General features: G+C 42.5%; 4 protein-coding genes across 7 annotated transcripts; 2 read left to right on the top strand and 2 right to left on the bottom strand.

The window, feature by feature from the left end:
* Positions 1-212: 212 nt before the first annotated feature.
* Positions 213-7848, top strand: ptbp3 (polypyrimidine tract binding protein 3). Its single transcript, XM_034601571.1, has 14 exons — positions 213-357; positions 1129-1189; positions 1467-1633; positions 1820-1963; positions 2226-2387; positions 2474-2584; positions 2755-2911; positions 3048-3107; positions 3588-3700; positions 3787-3820; positions 3943-4035; positions 4134-4356; positions 4597-4674; positions 4832-7848. Exons 2-14 carry the CDS (start codon positions 1165-1167, stop codon positions 4962-4964), a joined length of 1500 nt encoding a protein of 499 aa, XP_034457462.1. The 5' UTR covers positions 213-357; positions 1129-1164; the 3' UTR covers positions 4965-7848.
* ugcg (UDP-glucose ceramide glucosyltransferase) lies at positions 6942-13460 on the bottom strand. Its single transcript, XM_034601610.1, has 10 exons — positions 13083-13460; positions 11914-12058; positions 11472-11574; positions 11256-11357; positions 11061-11173; positions 10511-10689; positions 10336-10422; positions 10063-10170; positions 9852-9930; positions 6942-9579 (listed from the first exon to the last, which is right to left on the bottom strand). The coding sequence occupies exons 1-10, from the start codon at positions 13178-13180 to the stop codon at positions 9409-9411; spliced, it is 1185 nt and encodes a 394-aa protein (XP_034457501.1). The 5' UTR covers positions 13181-13460; the 3' UTR covers positions 6942-9408.
* Positions 13461-15212: 1752 nt separating this feature from the next.
* On the bottom strand, positions 15213-23821 carry man2a1 (mannosidase, alpha, class 2A, member 1). Of its 3 annotated transcripts, none has more exons than XM_034601498.1 (24): positions 23700-23821; positions 22575-22760; positions 22164-22388; positions 21896-22040; positions 21718-21805; positions 21550-21633; positions 21047-21174; positions 20792-20965; positions 20401-20587; positions 19966-20143; positions 19584-19774; positions 19150-19347; positions 18548-18662; positions 18324-18391; positions 18066-18234; positions 17753-17989; positions 17439-17567; positions 17240-17354; positions 16886-17019; positions 16666-16807; positions 16357-16490; positions 16065-16259; positions 15805-15915; positions 15213-15699 (listed from the first exon to the last, which is right to left on the bottom strand). In XM_034601498.1, exons 1-24 carry the CDS (start codon positions 23730-23732, stop codon positions 15529-15531), a joined length of 3537 nt encoding a protein of 1178 aa, XP_034457389.1. In that variant the 5' UTR covers positions 23733-23821; the 3' UTR covers positions 15213-15528. The 3 variants fall into 3 exon arrangements, with proteins under 3 accessions (XP_034457389.1, XP_034457390.1, XP_034457391.1); XM_034601499.1 differs by lacking the exon at positions 23700-23821 and adding an exon at positions 23122-23344 and having other exon boundaries at positions 22575-22731; XM_034601500.1 differs by lacking the exon at positions 23700-23821 and adding an exon at positions 22869-22878 and having other exon boundaries at positions 15529-15699; positions 22575-22731.
* atp6v1g1 (ATPase H+ transporting V1 subunit G1) lies at positions 23709-25579 on the top strand. 2 transcript variants are annotated; one of them, XM_034601677.1, is made up of 4 exons: positions 23709-23802; positions 23833-23954; positions 24689-24789; positions 24869-25579. In XM_034601677.1, exons 2-4 carry the CDS (start codon positions 23873-23875, stop codon positions 25040-25042), a joined length of 357 nt encoding a protein of 118 aa, XP_034457568.1. In that variant the 5' UTR covers positions 23709-23802; positions 23833-23872; the 3' UTR covers positions 25043-25579. The 2 variants fall into 2 exon arrangements, with proteins under 2 accessions (XP_034457568.1, XP_034457567.1); XM_034601676.1 differs by having other exon boundaries at positions 23722-23954.
* The last annotated feature ends 226 nt before the right edge of the window (positions 25580-25805 follow it).

Here is a 25805-nt window from a genome sequence, read left to right as displayed (position 1 = left end):
TTTTAGATTTGAATGACGTCAAGTACAGTACAAATGTGTTAATATGATTAAACTATTATAATTCTATGAAAACAGCTTTTATTCAAAACATGTTATTTAAAATCAACAGATTAAATAAACAAGTGAATAAAAACGACCACGTGATTCATCCAGACGTTTGAAATGATTAATCGATTATTGGGATTATTATCGATCTCTGTGATCTGAGGTGTGTCCACGAGCCGCCATGTTCTCCGGTGACGTCATCAAACGGGAAGTGAGCTCCTTGTTGTTGTGCTGTGTGCGGAGAGGGAAGCTCGCGCTGTAAAACAACTCTTCCTCCTCTTCGTCACCTTCCTCCTCGCGGACCATGGACGGGTGAGCGTGGGAAACGTCCCGCATCTTTTCCCGCACGTCCCTCCGGTTTTTCTTCTTCTTCCCTCGCGTTTCCTTGGTGATCGGACCGCACCTGCGCGAGCCTCCGGCGACAACCCTCGCGCTCGTTTGTTGTTGTTGACTTGTTTACCGAAACATTTCCCGCCACCGAGCCGCCCCGGTTTCCCGTTTCCCTCGCCGTCTGTCCCCCTTGGTTCGCTTTTGTGTTTTTGTTTTGGTGTCACGAGCGAAAGGCGACGGTTGAAATCCCGCGATAGCTGCGTGTTCTCGCGCAGACCAGAGTGCGGAAGAAGCGACGCGATGTTTCTGTTTCTCTGAGCTGGTGCGTGTTTGATCTTGAAACATCGCGTCGAACAATCGAACATTAATCAAAGATCAAAGAGCCAACAGAAACACACCGGGCGGCCATTTTAATTTTTCATTGATGAATTTTTCTGTCTGAAACTTATATTTGACTTAATTTATTCAGTTTGAACGAATGAAAACAAATATACAACAAACGGAATGATTCTATTACCAATAATATGAATTGCCTGATGTTTCGCCAGTAAAGAGAATGTTTAGTTTATTAACTGACTCATTGATTGTGTGAGTCAAACAATTGATCAATAAAATCATTTCCTTATTGATCAATAATGAAAAAAAGAGGTGGAACAAGACAAATCAATATTGGACTAAATTAGTCAATGATACATATATTTCTAGTTTATTATTTGATTAATTTATTACTAAAAGTGAACATAATTTTTGCAGGAGGCGTGAACCTCGTCTGTCAGCTGCTCTGCGAACATGAGCACTGTCGACCTGTCCACAGGTAAGACCTCTCTCTCTCTCTCTCTCTCCCTCTCTCTCTCTCTCTCTCTCTCCATCTCTCTCCCCCCCCCCCCTCTCTCTCTCTCTCTCTCTCTCTCTCTCTCTCTCCCTCTCTCTCTCTCTCTCTCCATCTCTCTCCCCCCCCCCCCTCTCTCTCTCTCTCTCTCCCCCCCCCCCCCCCCCCCCCCTCTCTCTCTCTCTGTCAGTGTCTAGCTCGCTCTACCTGAATCCCTACCGACGGTTGAATGACTATTGACCTGTGTTTGTGTCCGTCACAGTGGATGGCTCTGATAGGCCGTGTGTTTCTGAGCCAGCCCAGTCTGTCCCGTCTCGGGTCCTTCACCTGCGCCATCTTCCTGTTGACATCTCTGAACAGGAAGTGCTCGCTCTGGCACTTCCCTTTGGCCGAGTTAGTAAACTGATCACACTGAGGACAAAGAACCAGGTGAGTGACAACAAGCTGGTGGTGTTTTACAGCGTGTTACCAACAGGGGGGGTTAAAGTACATACCGATAAAAGTGAAGTGGTTGTCGAATAAATCGAGGTCAGACAATGGGACGTAAATTAACCTGCACTTTAAATCATCACTTTTTTCTTAGTTTAAATGTCACGATCGACATTTTGTTTCCAGGCATTTTTAGAGATGGCCTCAGAGGAAGCTGCTGTTACCATGGTGAACTACTACACCTCAGCCCCGCCCACAGTCAGGAACCAGCCAATCTTCATTCAGTACTCCAACCACCGCGAGCTCAAGACCGACAATCTGACAAATCAGGTGAGGAGCAGTGGCTCCGGCCACCTCAACACAACATTCATTATTTTAAAAAACCTAAATGAACAATCAATGTTGTTGACAAAGAATGTTTACTAAACTGAAGGATTTAAAACAACAAACAAAGAAGTATATCAACATGTATTATTATTATTTATAAACATTTCTTATAATTCAAACAACATGTTTCCATGGTGACGTGTTTGTTTTTAATAAATATATGTTTCGTTTACATATGTTGCTGAATAATTGTGTTTGTTGACAGAGAGCTCAGGCAGCGCTGCAGGCCATCAATGCAGCAGCAGTGCATTCTGGGAACATGGTAACAGGAGGGGAGGGGCGGGGCTTACTCCCGGGTCAGAGTCCCGTCCTGAGGATCATCGTAGAGAATTTATTTTACCCGGTGACACTGGAGGTTCTGCAGCAGGTTGTTTATTTCTGTTTCTCATTCTGTGCCATGTTTGTTTGTGTTGTTGTTTTTGTGTTTAAATTTTTGTGTGTTTGTGTTTTCAGATCTTCAGTAAGTTCGGTTCTGTACTGAAAATCATCACGTTCACCAGAAACAATCAGTTTCAGGCTCTGCTGCAGTTTAGTGATGCTGTGCACGCTCAGCACGCCAAAGCTGTGAGTCACGTGCACGCAAACGTACACACACACACATATAAATACTAAGCTGAATTTTTTTCCCACCATATATTAATAAAAACTGGTGGAAGAAGACGACTGATAAATTCCACCAATCAAAGTCAGTGTTTGGAGCTGGTTCAATCCGATGGCTGCTCCCTGTCTTTCAGTCTCTGGACGGTCAGAACATCTACAACAGCTGCTGCACGCTGAGGATCGACTTTTCCAAACTGAGCGCGCTCAACGTCAAATACAACAACGACAAGAGCCGAGACTTCACCAGAGCCGACCTGCCGACGGGCGAGCTGGAGCCCACTGCTGCATTCGGTGAGACCAGCTAATGAGGATCATGCTAACTGAATAAAAATACACAGAAGGTTTTAACTTTGAACATGGTTTGAGTATTTAAACTGTTGTTCTTCAGAAGAATAGACACGTGTGTGTGTGTGTGTGTGTGTTACAGGTGTAGCTCTCCCTCCATACGGAGCAGCAGCTTTCCCACCTACCTTCCACCAGCACACAGGTGAGACACGGCTGTTGTAATGTCTGTACGTGTATGATGAGAGCTGGGCGTGTCTTCATATACCTGGGCGTGTCCTAATGTACCTGGGCGGGTCCTAATGTAGCTGGGCATGTCTTCATGTACCTGGGCGTGTCTCAATGTACCTGGGCGGGTCCTAATGTACCTGGGCGGGTCTTCATGTACCTGGGTGGGTCCTAATGTACCTGGGCGTGTCCTAATGTAGCTGGGCATGTCTTCATGTACCTGGGTGGGTCCTAATGTACCTGGGCGTGTCTCAATGTACCTGGGTGTGTCTCAATGTACCTGGGCGGGTCCTAATGTACCTGGGCGGGTCTTCATGTACCTGGGCGGGTCCTAATGTACCTGGGCGTGTCTCAATGTACCTGGGCGGGTCCTAATGTACCTGGGCGGGTCCTAATGTACCTGGGCGGGTCCTAATGCTGAGATGCTGTTTTAATAAAGTTTTTGGGATGTCCTCAGGTTTGTCGATGTCGGCCATCCCCGGCTCGTTGGTGTCTCCGCCTCGTGTTTCCTTGCATGTAGCGCCTCCTGCTATCCACTCGGTGCTGCTGGTGTCTAACCTGAACCCAGAGGTCAGATGTCACATTGTCTCTCAACAGTTGACCAATCAGAGCGCTTCACTCACAGCTAACTTTACTGACACTGTTTGTCTCTGCAGAGCGTTTCTCCACACTGCCTCTTCATCCTGTTTGGTGAGAAATTAATTTTAAAGTTGCGTCAACGTCTGGATTTAATGACGTTAAAATAAAGTGTTCATGTATGATGTCATCATGATGTTAAATCAGCTGTGTTGTGTTTGTGTGTGTGTTTTCAGGTGTTTATGGGGACGTTCAGAGAGTGAAGATCCTCTTTAATAAGAAGGAAAATGCTCTGGTTCAGATGAGCGATGGCACTCAGGCTCAACTGGGTCTGAAACATATATATTTTCATGAATTAAAAAAGTCTCATGAAAAACATTTTTAGTGTATAGAAAATAATTCTTTTTTTGTCTCTTTTGTCTGATAGCAATGAGTCACCTTAACGGCCAGCGTCTCCATGGTAATGTGATTCGGGTGACGTTGTCCAAACACCCAGTAGTGCAGCTGCCTCGTGGGGGGGCGGGGCAGGAAGAGCAGACGCTGACTCGGGACTTCTCAGGCTCCGCACTCCACCGCTTCAAAAAACCTGGATCCAAAAATTTTAACAACATTTTCCCTCCGTCAGCGACGCTGCACCTCTCCAACATCCCGTGAGATTCACCCACATGTTCTGTAACACGTGTTGTAATGTTGTACAACAGGTGTTCTGTAAGGCCAGTAAATCAGAATCTGACATTTTAAACGAGTTTGGCGTAGTGATACTAATTTGATGAGGTCACAGGCGTATTTCAAATGCAGCACAGCCAATCAGAATCAAGGACCGGAACCATCTTTTTTGTGCTAATAATAATTTCCCCCCTTTCCTTTGTGTCTTTGTCTTTGTCTCTCAGCTCCTCGGTCAGTGAAGACGTGTTGAAGGATTTATTTTCCTCCAGTGGATTCACCGTCAAAGCCTTCAAGTTTTTCCAGTTAGTATTAATAACAATAACCAGTTAAAGGTGAAAGGTTACAGAGAAAATGAGTAGTTTGTTCATTAAGAGAATCGTTCAAGTCAACTTTTCAGTAGAAATATGAAAAGCTTCAAGCTGAGTGTGTGTGATGATGTCACTTCCTCTGATGTCACAGGAAAGACAGGAAGATGGCTCTGATGCAGCTGGCGTCGGTGGAGGAGGCCATCGAAGCTCTGATCGCTCTGCACGACCATCAGCTGGACCACAACCAGCACCTCCGGGTCTCCTTCTCCAAGTCCACCATCTGACCTTTGACCCCTGGGCCCCGACAGATACATGTGAAGTGGCCCCTGGTCTGTCGACAGTGTTCACCTTCAGGTGTAGTCAGCTCATAGCCTGTTAGCCTCCCATTTAGCTATCACAGCTTTTAGCTTGTTAGCTTTGAGTTAAGCTACGTGTTAGCTTACTTTTTGATTGTAACTTTCACAACGAAAGTAAAAGCAGAAGAACCATAAATCTTCTGCTGCGCTCCGTGTCGCGTATCAGAAAGTCGACTGAGTCTGAGTCGTGTTAATTAAGAAGTTTGAATCTTTGACGCGGTGTAAATCAACAGCACCGACCTCAAACGTAAAAATTGGTATATGGGGTATTTTTATCAGGAAAATTACAGTTAATTAATACTTAGAAATCTTTCAGCCCTTCTGCAGCTACTAGCATAAATGTTAAGTCACGTGGAGGCTAAAGGTCAAGGCTAACATGCCAATATTTAATATTGCAGCTAATGGTTTGATAGCATGTTAGCATCAGTGCTGAAGTCATCAAGGCCCCTTGTGACGTCACATCCTCTTAGGATAAACCCGTCATCTGACCTTTGGCTTTTGGAGCTGACTAACGAATCAGACTGTAAGGATTCTGATTGGTCAGTGGGGACCAATGGTTGAACCCCGACACACCAACCATCTGTGCCGACACATGATGTCACAACAATGGGTAGTTTCCATGTAGTGGTTACAGAGCACATTCCTGAACAAACTGTGTAGCAATGCATAGTGTGTTGTGGAGTCCACCAAGGAGCTGTTGTAAGTTAAACTTTTTGTTAAATGAACGCGATGCAGAAAAGAAAATCAGGAAACATTTTTTAAAGTTAAAAAGAAAATTTTCAAAGTAAAAGCCCAAAGTAATGGAGGATTTTAATGTTCCATTATTTTGTAGTTAATTTATATTTGAATGACTCGGCATGATCAATAATTATTATTAACCTGTTGCAACTGAACTTATTTATTTAGTTGGGTTTTTTATTTTCATTCAGTTTCATTTTACTGTGAACATTTGAAATCGTGAACAGTTTCAGAACAAACAGTGACGTGTCTGTTTGGTTACCATGACGATGATTATTATTTTATTGTATTAGTTTAGTTTGCTGCGATCTCTGCGATCTTTCTTCTGTGCCTTAATTTTCTCAATTCCTTTTTTTTACGTCATGTTCCTGTTTTCTTCTTAGACATTTTTTTTATGTAGTTAAAATATTTTTCGTTTTATTTGTGTTTTTATTTTGGGGAGTTGTTTTAATTTTGAATGTGTTTGTACTGAAATAGATGATGATTCGTGGCCCCGCCCATCTGTCACACCTGCGTTTCTGTGTATGTGTGTGTGTGCGTGTGTGTCAGACTAACCCGTGATTGGTTAATCCTCAAATGTCACACCCTCTTTTTTTTCTATATAAATATATTTTAATTTAAATTCCGATCTTTTTAAATCATGTTAGCTCATCGTTTCACAAACAAAACGTTTTCTTAAAACAGGAAACAAGCCAGATAAAACAGGAAGCTGCCAATTTCCAGTTTGCCTTCCGACCTCTGACCTTCCCTTTGATTGGTTAAAAGTCATTGAAGTCTTTGTTTTCATATCAGTGTTTCACGTGTAACAAAAAAAGCTCTAAATTAAATTCAAATGTTTTTGTTTCATATTTTTATTTGAATTTAATGGTTAAAAAAAAATGTCTCAAAAGGCTTTATGTTTCTTTGTTTAAAAAAATTCGTTATCGTTTTGTAACATTTGAAAATGACTAAGTCTTGAAACAGGTGGGGGGGCGGGGTCAAACCAAGCCAAAGTTTGTGTGCCTTTTAATTGGACCAACACGTTTTCTCATTATGACTCATTATCACTTCCTGTTTAAATGGCGTTCCAATGGTTTTTTTAAGTTACTACTCATTACTTTATTTTGAATATATTTTATATGTTACAAGTTACAAAACTTGATTCCCATGAAAGTTTTTTTTTTAATGTTTTAAATATGTTCATAACTGTGACATCATTTCCTCTTTGATGTTTCATTGAATTAAACACTAATGTAAATGTCCCGCCCACCCATGCGTCAGTCAGTCCAAACCAAAGGAAGCAGTTTAAACGCGTCACGTTACAACACGTCGTTTCGTGACACACGGAACAAACCGGTCACATGGAGGAGCTTCAGTTACATGATGTAGTTTGTATGTTACTCTATTACTCACTTAAATACTTGTAACTATGTAGATACACGTGAACATGAAATACTCTAACATTACAGTTACTTTTTAAACACACATTTGTCCCACGTCTGTTTCTTACACATGTGTACTTGTATGTAATTTAAACCTTAATACATTAGACATGAATACTTGTATTTGATTTACTTCATCAATTTCACACTACCATCTAGTTAGATTGCAACCATGTTACTTTTGTTAAGAAACTGACAAGAACAAGAGGAACATGTATGTTTATGTTGCGCATGTTTACTGCATGTTACATGCTTGCAACACATTACATGAGAAGCAGGTACCGTCACTTGTAACATGAAAACATAAAAAACCCTTTCAGAATAAGATTGTTTGGTTTGTTATTTTCGACTTTAGGCCTGTTCATGATTTTACTTTGAAAGTCACTTTTCTTTCTGCTTTCTTTACAAACTTTTATACTGAATGTATCCTTTGTTTTCTAATGCTGAAGAATGTAAAGTACTTGTGGTGCATTGTGGGAGGAGGTGCGATTATTATTATACGAAATATTTTTAATATTGAACCAGTGCATGAGGGTGGGGGGTGTTATCTGTGCTCGACTCGAAAAAAATAATGTTGAATTTTTATTTATTCTGAAAGTGACAGGAAGTTGTAGCATGAATCACTGAATAAATACAACATCTGAAAACCAGTGGCTCCGCCTACTGTCTGTTCTCACAGCCAATCATAAAGCAGGACAACAAGCATATGACTTAAGTTCATCTTTGAAAGGACAAAACTTTATTGTTCCCGACTTGACACGATCGGTCAGTTCAGACGACAGCAGTTCATAATCATAAAAAAACAAACAAATAAATCGACTTCCTTCTGGACGATGGCGTCTCGGGTTCGTCCGACTCATTGATGTCATCAACCAAACCCCCTGTGGCGATGCTAACAGTAAAGTAATGCTGCTGCGATTCCACACACACACACACACACACACGCACACACAGTGTTCGACTGCAAACCAAAATATTCAGAAATGTGATTTTCTTTCGTGAAATGTTAGGACCATGAAACAGGAAAGAAACTTGTTCAGTTTCTTTTTTCTGATTGGCTGCTTTGTTCATTGAGATAATTCAAATATTTTTTCACTATGTCGTGTGCGACAGAAACTTCACAAACGAAAAAAGATGCAGCTTCACTTGGTGACCAGACTGATAACTAATTTAAATTTAGTTTAAACTATTTTAAATTAACAAAATAAAGACCTCACAGTTCTGACTTATTGATGAACAGCTTGTACCAAAAGTTCTCGAGGACGAAACAAAGACCGTTAAAATGTCAGTTCTCTAATGATCACCAAAAAAATGTTTTTAGGATCAGAATTTTTTGTTGCGACATTTTTGTATACAAATTGTATGTCTGAATTCTTCAGGAATTTTTTTTCCTTTTTAGGCAATCTCAACGGATCAATGATCAGATTTTTCGCGCCTCATTGGTTGATTCTATTCACGTTTGTTTTATAAATCAGTGATTCTCATCTCGATGCTTCTTGTTTGTGTTGGATTCAACAGCTGAAGAACCGAGAAGAGAAGAACCTCCACAAAGTCCAGAATCAGAACTTTGTTTGGAAACGAGAGGAGAAAAAGCTTCGTGTTTCTGCCACTTCAGACTTTGGGCCTCATTTTTCTTTTTTTGGCCAAGAATCAAATTGACAAAAAGTGTCAATTTTCTGAACAAATACCAGCTGTAAAATAAGAAACTGCAACCTGCTGGACATGAACTACAACATTTAGAATTAATAACCAGTTTTATTTTAATTTGAAAATCATCCATTTTTGTAATGGTTGAATTTCAAAGTAAAATATTTTAATACTATAAATTCAGTTTCAGTCACAACCTTTCACTTTTTTTTTTTTTGGCCGTTATTTGCTTCCATAAAAAAAACTTCATGAAACACGAAAATTGAAGCAAAGAAAAATCAACCAATGAGAAGAGAGGATTTTAACCCCCTCACCGTTGGCTGATTTCTTTTTCTTCATCTCGTCCAATCACAGATTAGACGATTCAGTGCGATGCGTCACTCCCTCTCACTTTTAATTGTTTTTCTTGCTTCCTTCCTGTGCTCTCATTGGCTCGTTCTGGCATCATTTAGTTTAGCACCAAAGGAACATAAATAGTTAAAAACACACACGTTCCATAAAAAACAAAAAAACAAATCAGTCTTTGAGGAGGACGAGGCTGAAGGCTCAGCCGGTCGCCATGGCAACTACACATCGAGGATCTCATCAGCGGTGCCGCCACAGCGGAGCCGGTATCGACCGGTTCTCCAGCTGATAGTCGGGTCCCACAGAGCCGACAGGAAGATCTGCACCGCCATCGACTCTCTGATGAACCACGCCACTGCAAAGTCCAGCTTCGAGAAGCAGAGAGCGCCGCCCTGCAGGATGGGTGAACAGTGACAATTAAACCTGCGACATAAAAACGTTTTTACATTTTCATTTAATTTCTTACTTTGTTTTACATTTTTTAAAATTCTATAAGTTTTTTATGTCTGTCTATTTGCTTTCATATATATTAAATATCCATTAGGTAAATCTTGAACTATATAAAATATTATGATTACGAATGTACATGTATTGATAGGGTGATTATTAGAAACTAATTAATAACTAATATTCTCCCTAAATTAAAAGCACATCATGTTAATACCTGAACTCCAGTGAGTTGAATGTAGTCGCAAATAAACCAGGCCAAACAGTGACACATGAAGAACGCCATCATGTCCCACCTACAATATTCAACATACATTTTTAAACGCACATGTTACAAACACACACACCATCAATGATAACAAAACCAGATTTATACATTTCCAACCCAAACAGTGTCAACATAAGATGCTCTCTGATTGGCTGCGTACCTGAACACGTAATGAGCAGCCCAGCCAATAATGAGGCTGGCCAGGAAGCACTCGGAGACGGGCTCCAACACGGTGCCAGGAAGCATGTTGATCCTCAGTTTAGTCCATCTGAAAAACAACAAAATAAAAACCTTATTATTACGATTAATAACTGATAAAATACGATTTAAGATACATTTTGCATGTGCATGTATACACACACACACATATGAAGCCGATTTAAAAATAAAAACTATTGAAATATGAATGATATTAACAGAGTTGTAATGTCACCTGATCATACGGGACTGAAACTGGCCAATGGAATAAGACCCTGAGTTCTGCAGCGCCACCTGCGTTGCCATGGAGAACTTCCAGCCTCTACAGAAGCGAAGGGCATGAAATCATTAGTTGAACTTAAAATACAAAAATGTTTAACAGGTGCTAATGCTAATGCTAACATGTTAACCTGTCTGCGATGGCTTTAGCCATGAAGTAATCTTCAGCGATGTACTGAGCGAAAGAGACCAAACCGCCGGCCTGATCCAACACGTCCTTCCTCATTAGACACGACATCCCTGTTACGCACTTTATCCCCGTCACATTCGCCGAGATGTAGGATCGAGGATGAGACGTCCCAAAATACACCTGGAGAACCATTAGCATCTCTTAGCATCAAAACAGCCACAGAAACCATTTACTGCCAAATGAAAAAAACTGGGTTAACATAAGCTGCTGTTTAGCAACACGTTTAGCATGTGACATCGTCAGGAGATGGTTACGTGTAAGATCAAGTGTCAAACCGCTGATGAATGATCTTAAAAAACAAAAGCATGTAAGACATAATCAACACGTGACAGAAATGTAGGCTATACAATTATGTGATAGCTAGAAGATACTGGAGTCACATTAGCTTCAAAAGCTAATGCTAAATCAGAGATTAAAACAAAACATGAGCATGTGGTTTTGATCATGTGAGCAGCAGCTGAGTGAGCACACTGTTAGCTGGTTAGCCTTACCTGCTCCAGCGTGGCAGCGAAGCCTTGCCGGTCGGCAACATAAGGCAGCCCGTGGACCAATCCCACCTTCTCTGTCATCTGATTGGTCAGATCTGTCAGGGTGTCAGGTTTCACTGCCGCACACACACACATTGGCATTAGCTACATTGTGACCAGCTAAAGGTGAAGTAACCTGGAGTGGGCGTAGGCACTGACCTCTGATGCCGCTGTCACAGATCCACACCAGCCCGTACTTGGCTCCTTCGTAACCAGGCATCAGGTTGTTGATCTTTGGGTTGATTCCTACTTTCTTCCCCCCTGAGAACCAAACACCACCACAAGCTAACGTCAGATGCTTACAACTAAAGACACTAAATGAAAGATCATTCGATGGAGAGTAACTATGAGAACGCAGCAACAAACATTTCTCACCGATGAATAAACGAGCGTCGACATTCGGATATTTTCCCAAAAGTTTCTTACAGACGTCGACAGCGGGATCGTCCTGATCCTGGACGCAGAGCAAGATCTCGTACTGAGGAACACAAACAAACTGTCACGTTATGAGCCCGGAAATCCTGAACGATGTTAGTGGGTTATTAGTTAGTCAGTAGTTCATTTATTATATGTTATTAGTTGTGTGTCATTGGTTAGTCATTAGTGAAAGGGTTAGATAGGTTAGGTGATTATGATGGGGTGGTTAGTTATTAGATATTTAACGGTCAGTTATTAGGGATGGAGTGGGGGGGGGGTAAACGTCACCTTGGGGTAATCCAGAGTAAAGAACGTCTCCAGGTTGGAGAAGAGGTTGTTAGTTAGTTATTAAAGGGGCTGGAGTGGGGGGGGGGGGGGGGGGGGGGGGGGTAAACGTCACCTTGGGGTAATCCAGAGTAAAGAACGTCTCCAGGTTGGAGATGAGGTTTGGGTCCACGCCCTTCAGAGGCTTCAACAGAGAAACTCCTGCTTGCTGCCCAAATGACTGTTTGACCTCTGACCTCTTCTTATGGAGGTGGAGACGCCTGAGAGATGGAGAGAGAGAGGAAGGTCAAACTAACTCACACACACACACACACACACACACTGTTATCAACAGACGAAAAAGAATCATATGATCATAACATGTTTTTGTTGATATTATTGACAGATGTTACACATGTGAAGTTTTGATTTAGTTCATGATTCAGTTAAAAACTGAATTTAACACGTTTCAAAATTGATGCAAACCAAGTGAACTAGTGTTTCCCTCCGTTCAGGAGCTGGAGGTTTCAGACTGTGTGTCAGCAGGATGAGCAGGTGGTTTACACTGTGTGTGTGTGTGTGTGTGTGTGTGTGTGTGTGTGTGTGTGTGTGTGTGTGTGGTGTGTGTACATTTAATTAAAAGTGTGAACTCCCATAGCATCATAAATGACATCAGACCGAATCAAACGTGACGTTTTAAATTGCATCACAACAGAAGAAAGTATTGAACAAATCTGACGTGAACGTTTCCAACCACCGACGGACCCCCTGGTTCGTGTGGACCCCGGTGGGGCGAGCAGCCGGTTCCGGAGCCGCCGGTGAACCCGTTACATTATTTACATCTTTAAATTCAACGTCAACAAAGAAACAGGAAATGTGTGAAGCTAACTCCAGCGAGCCGTGACGGAGAGAGAACCGAGAAACAAGCGGCTCTGTGCGGCTCGTTCTCCTCAACTGTCCCGGGGCCACAACACTTCAAGACATTAGAAACGTTTTCCATGATTATTTCATGAGTTCCCCACAAGCTGCGCGGCGGCAGCGCCACGAACCGACAGAGCTAACCGGCTAGCGGGGAACCAGGAAAACGCCCAACAGCCAACCGAGCACACACGGAAGCTTTACCGGCCGTGACACGTCCAGAGGCCCGCGGAGGAGAAGCGATTCTCCCGTTGAAATGTTTCACCGCGACCGAGATGAACGTGACGGAAACAGCCAGAGAGACAGAGACGTGAATCTGATGACGGTTAGCCTAGCTGCTAGCCCTGCTGTTAGCTTAGCTGCTAGCCGCGCAGAGCGTTGACTTACACGTAGATGATGGACATGAGGTGCATGAGCCACAGGACGAAGAACAAGATGAAGCCGAACACGGCGAGTCCCTGCATGGCGAGCTCCAGCAGGGCCATGGCGCTCAGCGGGGCCGGCCGGGGCGGCGGGCCGGCGCGGAGTCACACGGGCTCGGGGGGAGGCGACCAGCTCAGCGGCCTGGGAGCTGGAGCACACGGAGCTGCGCGATCAGCGGGGCCGACGATGTGTGCGACAAACTCGGCTTGGATGAGTCCAGCGATCCGGCCTCCGGCGGGCAGCCGGGGTGTCAGGAGCCGATCCGGGTCAGGGGCTCCGGTAACGCGGACACGGAGACCGGGCTCGGCCTGGTGATGTCCGGGTCACGGTTCGAGCATCAGGGTAGTCAGCAGACCGGCCGACGGTCAGCTGACCGACCGGGGAGAGGCGTTAAGCACGAGACCAGGCGGTACCGGAGAGAGTCACGCTTCCTGTCAACTTCGAAATAAAAGCCCTCATTTCTCACCTGAGATTTAACAGTTCAGTTCCGGTAAAGATTAAGAGTTTTATATTCTTTAAGAACAAAGACATCAAACACCTTCAAAGCACAATGTTGCAGTTTTATTCGGTTATATTTAATTGTTTAATTGTATTTGTTTTATTTCATTATATTTTACTCAAAACAATGACATTTTATTATATTTTTCTTTATTTTATTGTTCTATTTGAATTTAGATATTTCCATATATATTTTTCTATCTAAAATTTCCAATATTAAAGATTGGAGAAACAATTCTCAATTTTACATTTTATACAAGATGAAAATGTGTTTCCTGCAGAAAATGTGTGAACTCATGATCATCATTTTCATCAGGATAAAAATAAGAGGCTACAAGGAATTTAATCAAAACTCTTTGATCTGTGAAATAGAAATGAAATAGAAATTATTAATCATATGTGTTGTGATACTGCGACAGATCATAAACAAACAGGTTTTATACGTTTGACTCGGTTCTGTCACAGTTTGTTGGATCTGTTTATTCACATAAAGAATCAATGAGACACAAAGCTTCCGTCTGACCGGTTTCTGTCTCTAAGAGACGATGGAGAAATTCAAATATTTAACACAACCGAACCAAAAGTAAAAAAACAAAACTGTTGTGTGAAAATAAACTACTGTAGTCAACAAAGATTAAACAATAATTTATTTTTCTATCAAAAACAAAAATCATCCCAAAAATAAATGAAAGTATTTAAAAAAATTCACAGTAAAAAAACCTTCATTTTACAAAACTTCACCATTTTATGATTTAAATCTTCATGTTACAGCAAAATATAAACTTTCTAGATAAAAAAAAGGATTTCCCCAAATTTCCCAAAAGTTTCTCAATTACAGCATAAATAGAAAAATATTTTTAAAACATGTAAATATGTATATAAATTTAATATATACACACATTTTGGAAAGAAAAACGCACAAAGTAAAAAATCTCCAGTGTAATAAATCAACATCAATTTAAGACAAACAACTAATCAATGACACAAAATAAATAAAAATCATTCAAACAAAATCAACAAGATAAAATCAATAAAATCAAATCAATCACACTTTAAGAGGACACGTTTACGCATAATTCCACATTCCTGCATAAACAGAGAAATGACACTGAATTAAAAAAGTAGCAGCAACAACACAAACTCTGACCATCCACCGCAGACTCACACATTCATTTAAAACATTCATCAAACATCGAGCTCACAACTCGATTGGTCCCTTTTTGTTGACGAAGCAACTTCACCTGTTAAAGGTTAAACTTCAGTGTTTTCTTCAGTTTATTAAAATAACCTTTGACCTTTAGACTGACCCAGTTTTTAGCTTCTTTTTGCGGAAGACAAACATCCAGAAGTGAAAGTGATGATTACTTTCATTGACAGATAAATGAAGATTGATTAATAGTCATAGATCGATTTGACGTTTGATTTTTAAAATGTTAGAAAATGTTTTATCCTTTCAGAGAAAACTGAAGGAAATCTTCACATTTTAGGAACTGATTTTTAATAAAGACTCAAACTGATAAATCAATTATTAAAACAGCAGCAGATATTTATATCAATTCTTGACTTCTGATGTTTTTGTGTGTTTTTTCACTGCTTTTAGCAGCTTTGTTTTCTCTTTTCATTTTTGGTCTCCATGTTCTTTTTGATATTTTCTCCTTGGGTCATTTGTTTAAAATGGTAAATTAACACAGTGGATCCGTATTTCCAGATTATTTCCCACTTTTTCTTTAAAATTTTAACTGTCTCATAATTTTTTTTAATAATAACCTTTACTTTACTTTTTTGACAGATTTTTTTGTCACCATTTATCTTCCATATACACTTCACCTGTAGAACTAGTTCCTGCCGATTGTAAAAACCCGTGATCATGTGACATCACGAGTTTGCCGTCACATTTTGTTCCTTCATGTTTTCAGTCGATCTCCACGCGGTACGCACTGATTTCCATCGGCCGCAGACGAGTCATCTGCGGCGGCTGCTGTTGGCGGGGGGGCTCGTCGTGGTCATCTTCACGCAGCAGAGTCAGACCTGAATGACGAACTGAGCGAAACTGAAGAGGAGAGAAAAAATCGGCCAGATTCACCTGGAAATAGAAAAATATACAAAAACAGATAAAACATTTGTTTAAAATTTTGTTAAACAGGAAGAAAAACTTTATTTGTGTGTGTGTGTGTGTGTGTGTGTGTACCTCCTCGTGCACGCTCCATGTGCACACAGGCGCTGGCTTTGGGATGGTGCTACAGTCAAAGCCCTTCCTGTGTAGGAGGAGAGCAGCTTCCTGTGACGGGCTCTCTGCTTCCTGTTCCATAAACAGAAATAAACTTATTACTGTTATGTACCGTGGTAACACTTTTTACTCGTGGTCATTATGGATTATCGTGACTTTACATTTATGTTAAGTTTTATTTCTGAAAACCAAAAACTGATGTTCCAGGCGTTTCTCCTCACCTGAGCGTCCTCCAGTGTCCTCAGGTTCAGCAGGTGAATGTCGCACGGCAGCGATGAGCTGAGTGGCCGGAAGGGGCGGAGCTTTGGCAGCTTGGTGTTGCTGTGGGTGACCATGGTGACTGGTGGGTGGCAGAGGGAGAGCGAGGACAGGTGGGCGAGTAGTGACAAGTGGTCAACTGAGGCTCCTCCCACCTCCTGTCAGAAAACAAATAAAGGCAAAAGATAAATACAAATTACAAAGAGTAAAAAATAAAAGTATTTACTCTTGAAAACTGTGTTCACACCCCCTCACCTGAGTCCCGCCCCTCCGCTCCTCCAGCAGCAGTTGGAAAAGACTCGCCGTCAGCTTGTTGTCGGTGACGCCCTGGCCGAGGCCGCGGTTATCGTCCTGCTGCAGCCGCCGGTCCAACACCACCTCCAGCTCACCTGCACGGGTCAGAGGTCACAGGTCAGAAAGAGGAAAGAGGTCACAGAGAGGTCAGAGTCAGCACAGCGGAAAAGAAGGCCGACGCCTTCTTTCACCTCGGTTTATAAACACGTCTCAAGAATCATTGTTGGTATTATTATGAACACGTTTAAAACGACTGAAAGCTGTTTTCACCTGGTCTGAGCGAGGCGACGGCCTGACTCTGTGCCGACAGCAGCGTCAGACGAGACGCTGAGTCCTGAAGGAACGAGGACGAGGTCATTGGATAAAAGTTGGCCTGCAGGGGGAGCTTAGCCAGGGTCCTTCGCTGCTGCATCTGCAACCAATCAATACTCCATCAGTAAACACCAACAGACATGAAATGATCTGATTGGACAAATGAAAAGGTAGAAACCTGGAAACCGTTGAGGTCGGAAAAGAAACGGTTGCCGTTGGCGACATCACTGACAAGCCGCATGACGAGTTCGCGGTTCTTCTCTGATCTGATGTCCACCGTGTTGGAAATCTCCAGGGACTTCCCAGCATGCCCTGGGGCACAGGAAGTCAGGATCATTTTTTATTGTGAAATTGTTAATGAGTTACATCACTGCACACAAACATGTCAATGACTCAGTTTGTCAAATAACATGTTTTAAACTAACATGTTTAAAACATGTTATTTGACAAACTGAGTTCTGAACACGCAGCGCAGGATCACATAACACACTGACGTAGCATGACAGAAACAAACGTAGAAACATATCGTTACCGTCCAGGTGGAGGAGCCGCACCGTGTGTGTGAAGTGTCGGTAACAGGAAGTGATGTCAGAGAAGATGGGACCTCTGGAGATCCGGACCAGGGGGGTCTCTGAGGACGAGTAGAGCTGCAGGCGGGCGAGAGACAACCACAGTCAATCAGACCAGTCAACTGGTTTGTGTCTTGATCTAAGTCTTGGTCCTGGTCTTACCTTGGCCCCCTCCTCCCCTGGCAGAAACAGGTAGGCTCCACTCTTGTCCCGGTTTGCTCCAGTTCTGGTTCCGTACCACAGGAACTGGATTTGGACCTTACGGACCAGACCGGATTGAAGACGCAGCTCCTGAATTTCAAAATAAAACAAAAGAAATTAAAACATTTCAGTCACAATTTAGAAAAATATAGATGAAGAAAAGATTATATTCAATGATGAGTTATAAATAATTGCAAATAATAATAATAATATTTATTTAAATAAAACCACAGGAAAATAAATATATATGTGTGTGTGTATATTTATGTACATACCTGCAGCAGGCCAGTGTCCAGGGAACTCCATATTTGGACATGCTTGTTGCTAAGCGACACTGGCTTGTCGGCATCAGTTCCAGTGAGGTGTGACACCTGAAAGTGTTTGGTGTGAACAGTCGGTGTGTTGCCACGACGATGGAAGGTGTACTGTGCCCGGTGGGAGGAGCCAGCTGATGCTTTGCTCACATGATACACGACGAGTGACAGAGGAGGAAGTTCAGCCACGAAGGAAAACTGTCAAGACGAAACACAACGTGAAACAAAGACAAACCACAGTCTGTTGTTGATGAACTCAAGTCGTCGTTCTCACCTGGAACGCCTCTGTGGACGCTCGGCTCGGCTCTGTCCACACGGCCGAGATCTGCGCAGCCACTGGCTGACCGGTTTCTGCATCAACAACACGAGCATCCAGAGAATCGACCACGATTGTGATGACAGACGTTTTGAGCTGCTCCGTCGGGTTAAAGATGATCAACGGCCTGAAACACAAACGATCCATATTGAAACAACATTCAAACTAAACTATATTTAAAACAGATTCTGTACATAACAAAGTCAAGCCCGTCACCTGGGCTCATCGCTGAGCACGAGCGGCGTCTTCTGAGGCAAAGCGTCCTGAGCTGAGATCACGTCGTCCTGTGGAAACATCACATGATTAACATCAGAGCTCTGACTCGTCCGTCACATCAGCTGATGTTCGGACCGACCAGACTCCGACCTTTCAAACACAAACCACCCGTCACATTACAGATCAAACAAGCCTGTAAAACAGCAGATGGACTCAGAGGTTACCATTAGCAGGAAGGGTTTCGACTGGTTGTGGTGGTAAAGGCTCTTGTCCAATAGGAGCAGCCAGTGGGCGGAGCTCTGCAGCACCTGGCGCAGGTTCAGGATGGAGCGAAACAATCTGAAAAACAATGTTTGTTTAATTCTACATAATTTTTATTGTTTTTAACGCTCTGATCGATTCATTAATTTCTGCAAAAAAACCCAAACCAAAAACTTTATTTAAATAAAACAATGACTATAAAACATGATGTTATCACTACAATGGGAATGATGGTAAACTAATGTTAGATGCTAATGCTAAATAAATGGGTATGATGGCAGGCTAATGCTACAAGCTCACTGCTCACTCGAAATAAAACTGTACCTGAGACCGTTGCCAGTGACGATGCCATCCTTCAACAGAGAGCATGGAGGAATAAATGAGACAAAGACAAGCTAACGCTAAAGATGTAGCAGTTTCAGGTGCTAATATTGATTTATTATCTTTGTTGTTTAGCTTTGATTTACGCTAACATGCTAACACAGCGTTTTCAAACTATCATACCAAGAAAAAACTGTATTATCAAACATGCTAACATTCTAGTTTGGTAACAGGAGGTAGCCACCTGGTGCCGTAGTCGACCACCACAGGGTCACGGGCAGTGCCAGTGACAGCGTCATGGTGCTGGAACAGTGCTAGGCTCCGCCTCCCCGCTGTCAGGCGCCGGAAGTGTTCTTGAGCCGGAAAATCTGCGACCACACGACCGTCGCCACGGAAACGTCGCATTTCAGCCAGTGTCAACGTGAAGAGAATGTCTGTGGCTCTGTTGGATTTAAAGACGTCAAACATTTCAAATGAAAATTAACTTGAATTAATTCAGTTACAAACAAAACACGTGAAACATTAATAACAATAATATTAACAGAAAATATGAGTTAATGCATTAAACAGGCATCATTTGTTTATTGGTGGATTTTAATTAATTGAAAAGCTGTTTATTGTCGAGAGAAATCAATTGAAAAACAATCCAAACAGATTGAAATGTGTGGTGGATGGTACCTGAGCGTGGCCTCCAGCATTCTGTCCAGACGTTTGTAAAACGGTCTGGAGGTGAAGTATCCGCTCCAGTAATGGTCGTCACGGTCGGCGTAGGTGAAGAAGTCCCCGCGAAGGGTCGGCAACGTCGTTCCTGCTGCGCTCAGACGCCGCTCGAGAGCCTGGAAGTAATCTGACAGGGTCCCGAACTGAGCCTGAAAACAAGGAGCAGGAGAAGAACTTGTGACCGGACGACACAAATACCAGGTACGATGCCGTTTAAAGAGATGCTAGCTTTGAACGTGTTGTGTAGATGTCAGACAGCTGATTCCACTGTGATGTCACTATGTGGAGCTCCACCCACCACAGCCTCTGCCCCGTCCCCTCAGGTGCATCAGGCGCTCACCTTGACGTGCAGCTGTGGGTTCTGGTTAAAGTAGTCAAAGAGTTTCTGGTAGTTATGGAACTGAGCGTCCCATTCGCTTGACTCCACAAACCGAAAGTCGTCGCCGAGGGGAACGAAGAGAACCGGAGAACGAAAGAGACGGGACTTCTGACGGTACTGATCCAATAAGACGAGAGCGCTGAGAGAACAGAGACGTCAACATGAGAAAGTCACAATCACAGTCACATGACACAGAAAAATCACAGGACCTCTAACTCTGAAGCATTTTACACTTTCATGACGAAACTTGAAACTTGAGAAAATAAATAATCACCAAAAAGTCAAAACTTTATTTAAAAAAACTAAACTACAAACTGTTTAATAAATTAATTGTCAAAATTTGAAGTAACGGTGATTAATCATGTTAATATTATTGTTGCCCCAACCCCCACCTACCGCTCCTGGATGTTCTGCTCTGTGATTGGCTGAGGTGGTATTCTCCACGGACAGAAGACCCGCCCTCCGGGCAAGCGGTGGAAGTCGAACTGACAACACACGGACGGGCTCGGACCACACGTGTGTGGTACGTCATAGCTGTAGAATGGCATCATGTGACACGTGATGTCACTACGGGGGGAGGAGTCTGACAAGTGGCCGGGTTTAGAGAAACAAGACGTTTGTCACAAATAAAAGTCTCTCTTTATTTTAAAAGAGAACGTTTTAAACAATTGTTTGAAAAAATCTAAAGTTTTCATTTATATTAAATCATTTTAAAACATTGATATTAATTATTGAAGTAATGTATCAAATGAATTTACTAAATTAAATGTCTCTCGCCCACACTCACCCCAGCTCTGTCGCCATTGAAACTCAAGCGTCTGTTGCTGGGCAAACTGTTTCTTGACGGCATAGTGAACTCGTTGAATGACCATGTTGCTAAGCCCCGCCCCCTTCAGCAAGTAGGCCATGGAGGGGGAGTGGCCAAATGGATCAATCGCCCACCCGCTGCTTGGCTTCACGCCTGCTCACAGAAACAAAGCATGAATAAAGAAAGAGTGTGACATCACAGAAAAGTGAAGCATGGTAAAAACAGAAGCCGTACCCAGGTGTCTCTGAATCCACTGATGACCCTCGATCAGCTGATCCAACAGAGCGAAGTAATGAGAATTTGCTTCGTCCGCCATCACCCAGCCGCCCGTCACCAGCTCCAACTGCCCTGCCCCCACCAGACTGACAAATATAAAAAATAAGAACTGAAAAATACAGATTCAACGGAATAATAATAAAATCAATATTTGAAGACCAAACTGAGACACAGTAGGAAAGATTCAAGACTTTATTGTCATGTGCACATCAATTACATTTAGCAGTAGCTGGCAATGAAATGCTTGGGTCACAGGCTCTCTTCTTGCAATGCTCAAAATATTACACAACCCAAACATTTTTTTATAAATATAGCACAATCCAGAATAAAGCAGCAATAAATAACAAAAAATCTGAAAAAGAGCAGAGCTGTGGGGGAGCTTGAGACACGGCAGCCGTACTCGGCGCCATCCTTATATACAAAGAAATAAACAAGATAAAAATAGCAAAATTTAAATTTACCGTTTGACCATCTCTCTCTTCTGATCGTCAATGTCGTTCCACCATTTAGAGAAATAACTGACTTCTGCCCAGATCATCTTCTTCCTGAAGAACAAAGAGAATCATCCACTTATTCGTTTATTCATTCGCTCACACACAGAGACAGACTGTCGTCATGACGATCCTAACCTGTTGTCTTCGCTCAGTTTGATCAACATGTTGTTAAGGATGTGTCTTGTCTGATCCTGATAATAAAGGTCAAAGGTCTTTAACCAACCTGCAAGGCACACACACACAAAATGTAGTTTTAATCAACAGACTCATGTTCTGATCATTCTGACAGTTTGTTGTTGGTGTACTTTCTCACCGGGGTCGTTGTGTGAGTGTGGAACAAGAAAAATTTCAAGTGGCTGCTCATCCCACTCGTTTCCATTGTAATGGATCTCAAAACCCTGTTTCCAGGCGCCACCGTCAAGGTTATCAAAGGGCAGGAGGTCATAGACGTCCAGCAGCTACAGGTGGAGACATGATGAGTGTGTGTTACTATGTATGTGTTATTCAGTTTTTTGTTTCGTAAACAACTTCAACCAAAGAACTTTTGTAAAAACAAACAGCTGTTAGCATGCTAAGCTAACCTGAACACCATCAGCTCCATCCTTCATCTTTCCGGCAGATCGGCAGCCAGGCAGCTCGTCGGCCCCGATGTGGGTAGAGACTGAGCTTACGTTGGCTCCTTCTCCTTCTTTTTCCCATGATGCTTTGCGGTGGATCAGAGAATCCCGCAGTGTGGCAACCAGACGGTTGTTGTCGCTAAGGAGATGCTCCAACTTGTCAATCTTCTGCTGGAGGCGGGACAATTCCTGCAGAGAGGTTTTGATTGATTCTTTAAAAACACTGACGAGAAACTCACAAAGAACCTGCCGTCCAATCACACAGGTGCTTACTGACCACGATCTAGTGGGCGTGAACAAACCGTTTGACTGACAGCTCCAAGGTGACCAGTTTTCATACCTGTGTAATGTCATCAGTGTGTTTCTATCACTCACCTCGTCCACCAGTACAACAGGTGAGTTCCCACTTCGCTGAAGCTCCGCCCCCTGCATCAGCTCCAGCATGCGGTACAATGACATCAAAGCTACGCAGAAGACCCCGCCCACCAACACCGCCAACACCCGACTCCTCTTCATTACCACGACAACAAAGCTGAAAACAAAAAACCACAAAGACTCGAGGTAAGAGATCTTTCATTCCATGTGTGTGTCTATGTGCATGTATGTGTATGGAACTGTGAATGGGTTAAAGTGTGCATGTATGTGTGTGTGTGTCTGATCCTGTTTTACCTGTATCTCAAGTGTTTAATTGTCAATTTTATATTCATTCATTTCCAGCAGGAATCTGAAGGTTAATAATCAAACGTCACTTCATGTGGACATAAATACTTTAATACTAATAAATATAAACAAAAAACGAAATAAAAATGAATAAAAATGGACACTGTGGTTTTCATATTAACCCAGTGATGATGATGCGTTAATTCAGATTATTATAACAACTATAATATTTGTGATAAAGTCACTTCCGGTCTTACTCTACCTTCTCTTCTGGACTTCCGGGTTGAGCAGACAGGTCTCGTGCCACCGCTCACCTGTCTGGGGAAGTACCTGTGTGACGTCAGTTTCACATGAAAATAAAAATATGAAAATTTACTTTTAACTTTTAATTAAAATCTAAAAGTATCTGAGCAGCTCGAGCTCCGGTCGCTGCTGCGCCTGCTCCAGCTGCTTGTTTTGCTTCCGGTCTGGTTCAGCTGACTCAGCGCTCCGGAAGCGTCACTTCCTGTTAGAGAAGCTTTTTTCCCCCTACAACTTTATTGTCTGTGAAAAAACATTTTTGCACCCGAGTGAGAAACATAATGCAGATTCTAATATTCTTTATTTATTTACAGAACTTAGCTTTTACTGAGAAACCTTCTGGATGTTCTCTTCACTCATGTTCTTTATGTATTTACAGAAGCAAAGATTCTTAATGTCCTCGTTCGTGTCATTAGATAGATATTTATAGTTCATTATTTTATTTAACTGAATGTGCTGATCTATTTTCTTCCACTGTAATGTCTGTGATGTTAATAAAGTTTTTTTTTTTTGAAACTCCACCACGTCCATCCCACCCATCTCCCGTGACAAAGTCACGTGACTAGTCTGCATCGTGACGTTCGATCAGCTGACTGCGGTTGTAGAAGTCGGTTCATCTTCGACCTTCGTCTCGGTTAATTCCTCCGGTTCCAGCTCCGGTTCCGTTTCCAGTTCCGGTTCTAACGCCGCAGTCCGCAGCTCCTGTCCCGGTCATGGCGAGTCAGTCTCAGGGGATCCAGCAGCTGCTGCAGGCCGAGAAGAGGGCGGCCGAGAAGGTGGCGGAGGCCCGCAAGCGTGAGTACACACACGGTCCGTTAGCTGTTAGCTGGTTAGCAGGTTCCAGCGGCTGTTAGCGGCCGTTAACGGGTAAAATCCCCGGTATGACCGTGAGTAACGAGCGATGGAGACAATAATGGCAGAAACCCGGAGGAACGCAGCGGGCTGATGTAGCGGAACCAGACCGGAGCTGGTGACGACACCAGCGGCCTCCTCTGCTCAGTCAGGTCCCTGAACCGGAGCTGTCACTACCGACTGTGACTACCGACTGTGACTAAACCGACTGTGACTAAACCGACTGTAACTAAACCGACTGTAACTAAACCGACTGTAACTAAACCGACTGTGACTACCGACTGTGACTACCGACCGGGGACTAAACCGAGAAATTATGTAAAGATCATGTTGTGACTCTTAAGTTACCGCAAAATCAGTTCATACACATTCACCTCATGTTCTGTCAGGTTTCATATGTTCCGTCAAACTTGATCATTTACAATTAATCACTGATGAATGATCAATTATTCATCAAATACAGCTTTTAACAAGACGTTAACATTGGTTTTTAATTCGAACAGTTTCTCAGTGATGATTCTTATGAGTCAATCATCATGTGATAAAGTCTCATAGAGGAAGAATGAATATACACACAGAACTTTTTCTGTCCTGGTTGTTTAACTTCCTGTCTGTGAATCCTGGTTGTTTAACTTCCTGTCTGTGAATCCTGGTTGTTTAACTTCCTGTCTCGTCAGGTAAGAACCGGCGTCTGAAGCAGGCGAAGGAGGAGGCTCAAGCTGAGATCGAACAGTATCGTCTTCAGAGGGAGAAGGAGTTTAAGACCAAAGAAGCTGCCGTACGAACTTTTCACTTTGAACTTATTATGTTCTAATGAAATTTGCTTCTTCATTTAATATTTGTTTCCCCCCCATCAGGCCCTTGGTTCCCATGGTAACAGTGCTGTGGAGGTGGACCGTGACACCGTAGAACGGATGGGCCGTATCCAGGCTAGTTACCGTGGTAACCGGGAGGCGGTGCTGGGCGAGCTGCTGCGACGCGTCTGTGAAATTAAGCCGGAGTTTCACGCCAACTACCGCGTGGCTGGCTGAGGGGTGGAGTTACGACCAGAGGGGGTGGGGCAAACATGGGATATGTGGATGTTGGCAAATTAGCTTTGTTAGCGTGTTTTGTTTAAAACTCAATTCTGCTAAACACGAGCAAAATATCAAAACATTTATTTTTAAGGCAAGAAGTTGTTTTCCTGCTCCGTGCAAAAATGAGATCATTAATAAATGTTGGTGTTACAGTGTTGATGTTTACGAAGTATTTATATATATATATCATTTGTCTTTTGTTGAGTTTTTTTTTTTCTTTAAATCTTTCCTGAACCTAACTTAAGTTTTTCTACAATCAAATGGCAATGATATCATATTTAATCTTGCTGATTGGCTGTCTTTCTCTGAGTGTGCTCCTCTGCTCTCTAACCTGATTGGCTGGAAAGTGTAAAGGCTTTTGTTGTGAAAATCTTGTCCCATTCCACATTTTTTGTGTTGCTTCCGGTGTAACTATGTGACTTCCTGTTGATGTTTGTGAACTGATGATTATAATGCAACAAAAAACAAACTATTAAATTAGATGTTGATTGGTGGAATCTGTGTGATGCTACTCTGTGATTGACTGACTGAGAAGTTTTAAAACAGAAAATCATCCAGTGATGTGACAGAGCAGAAGAAATACTTTTACGTCTGATGCTTGATGTACAGTTTGCATTTTGCAGGACTTGTAAATCAAACTTTATTAGCATAACTCATATTCCTAAATTTTAGATGTTAATGTGTATTAGATGCAACATCCTCTGTTCATAACCCTCGA

This window comes from Hippoglossus hippoglossus, chromosome 12 (assembly GCF_009819705.1).
Source record: "Hippoglossus hippoglossus isolate fHipHip1 chromosome 12, fHipHip1.pri, whole genome shotgun sequence".
Classification (NCBI taxonomy): Eukaryota; Metazoa; Chordata; class Actinopteri; order Pleuronectiformes; family Pleuronectidae; genus Hippoglossus; species Hippoglossus hippoglossus.
The sequence above is the reverse complement of the archived record's forward strand: the minus strand, read 5'-3'. Positions and strand labels throughout refer to the sequence as shown.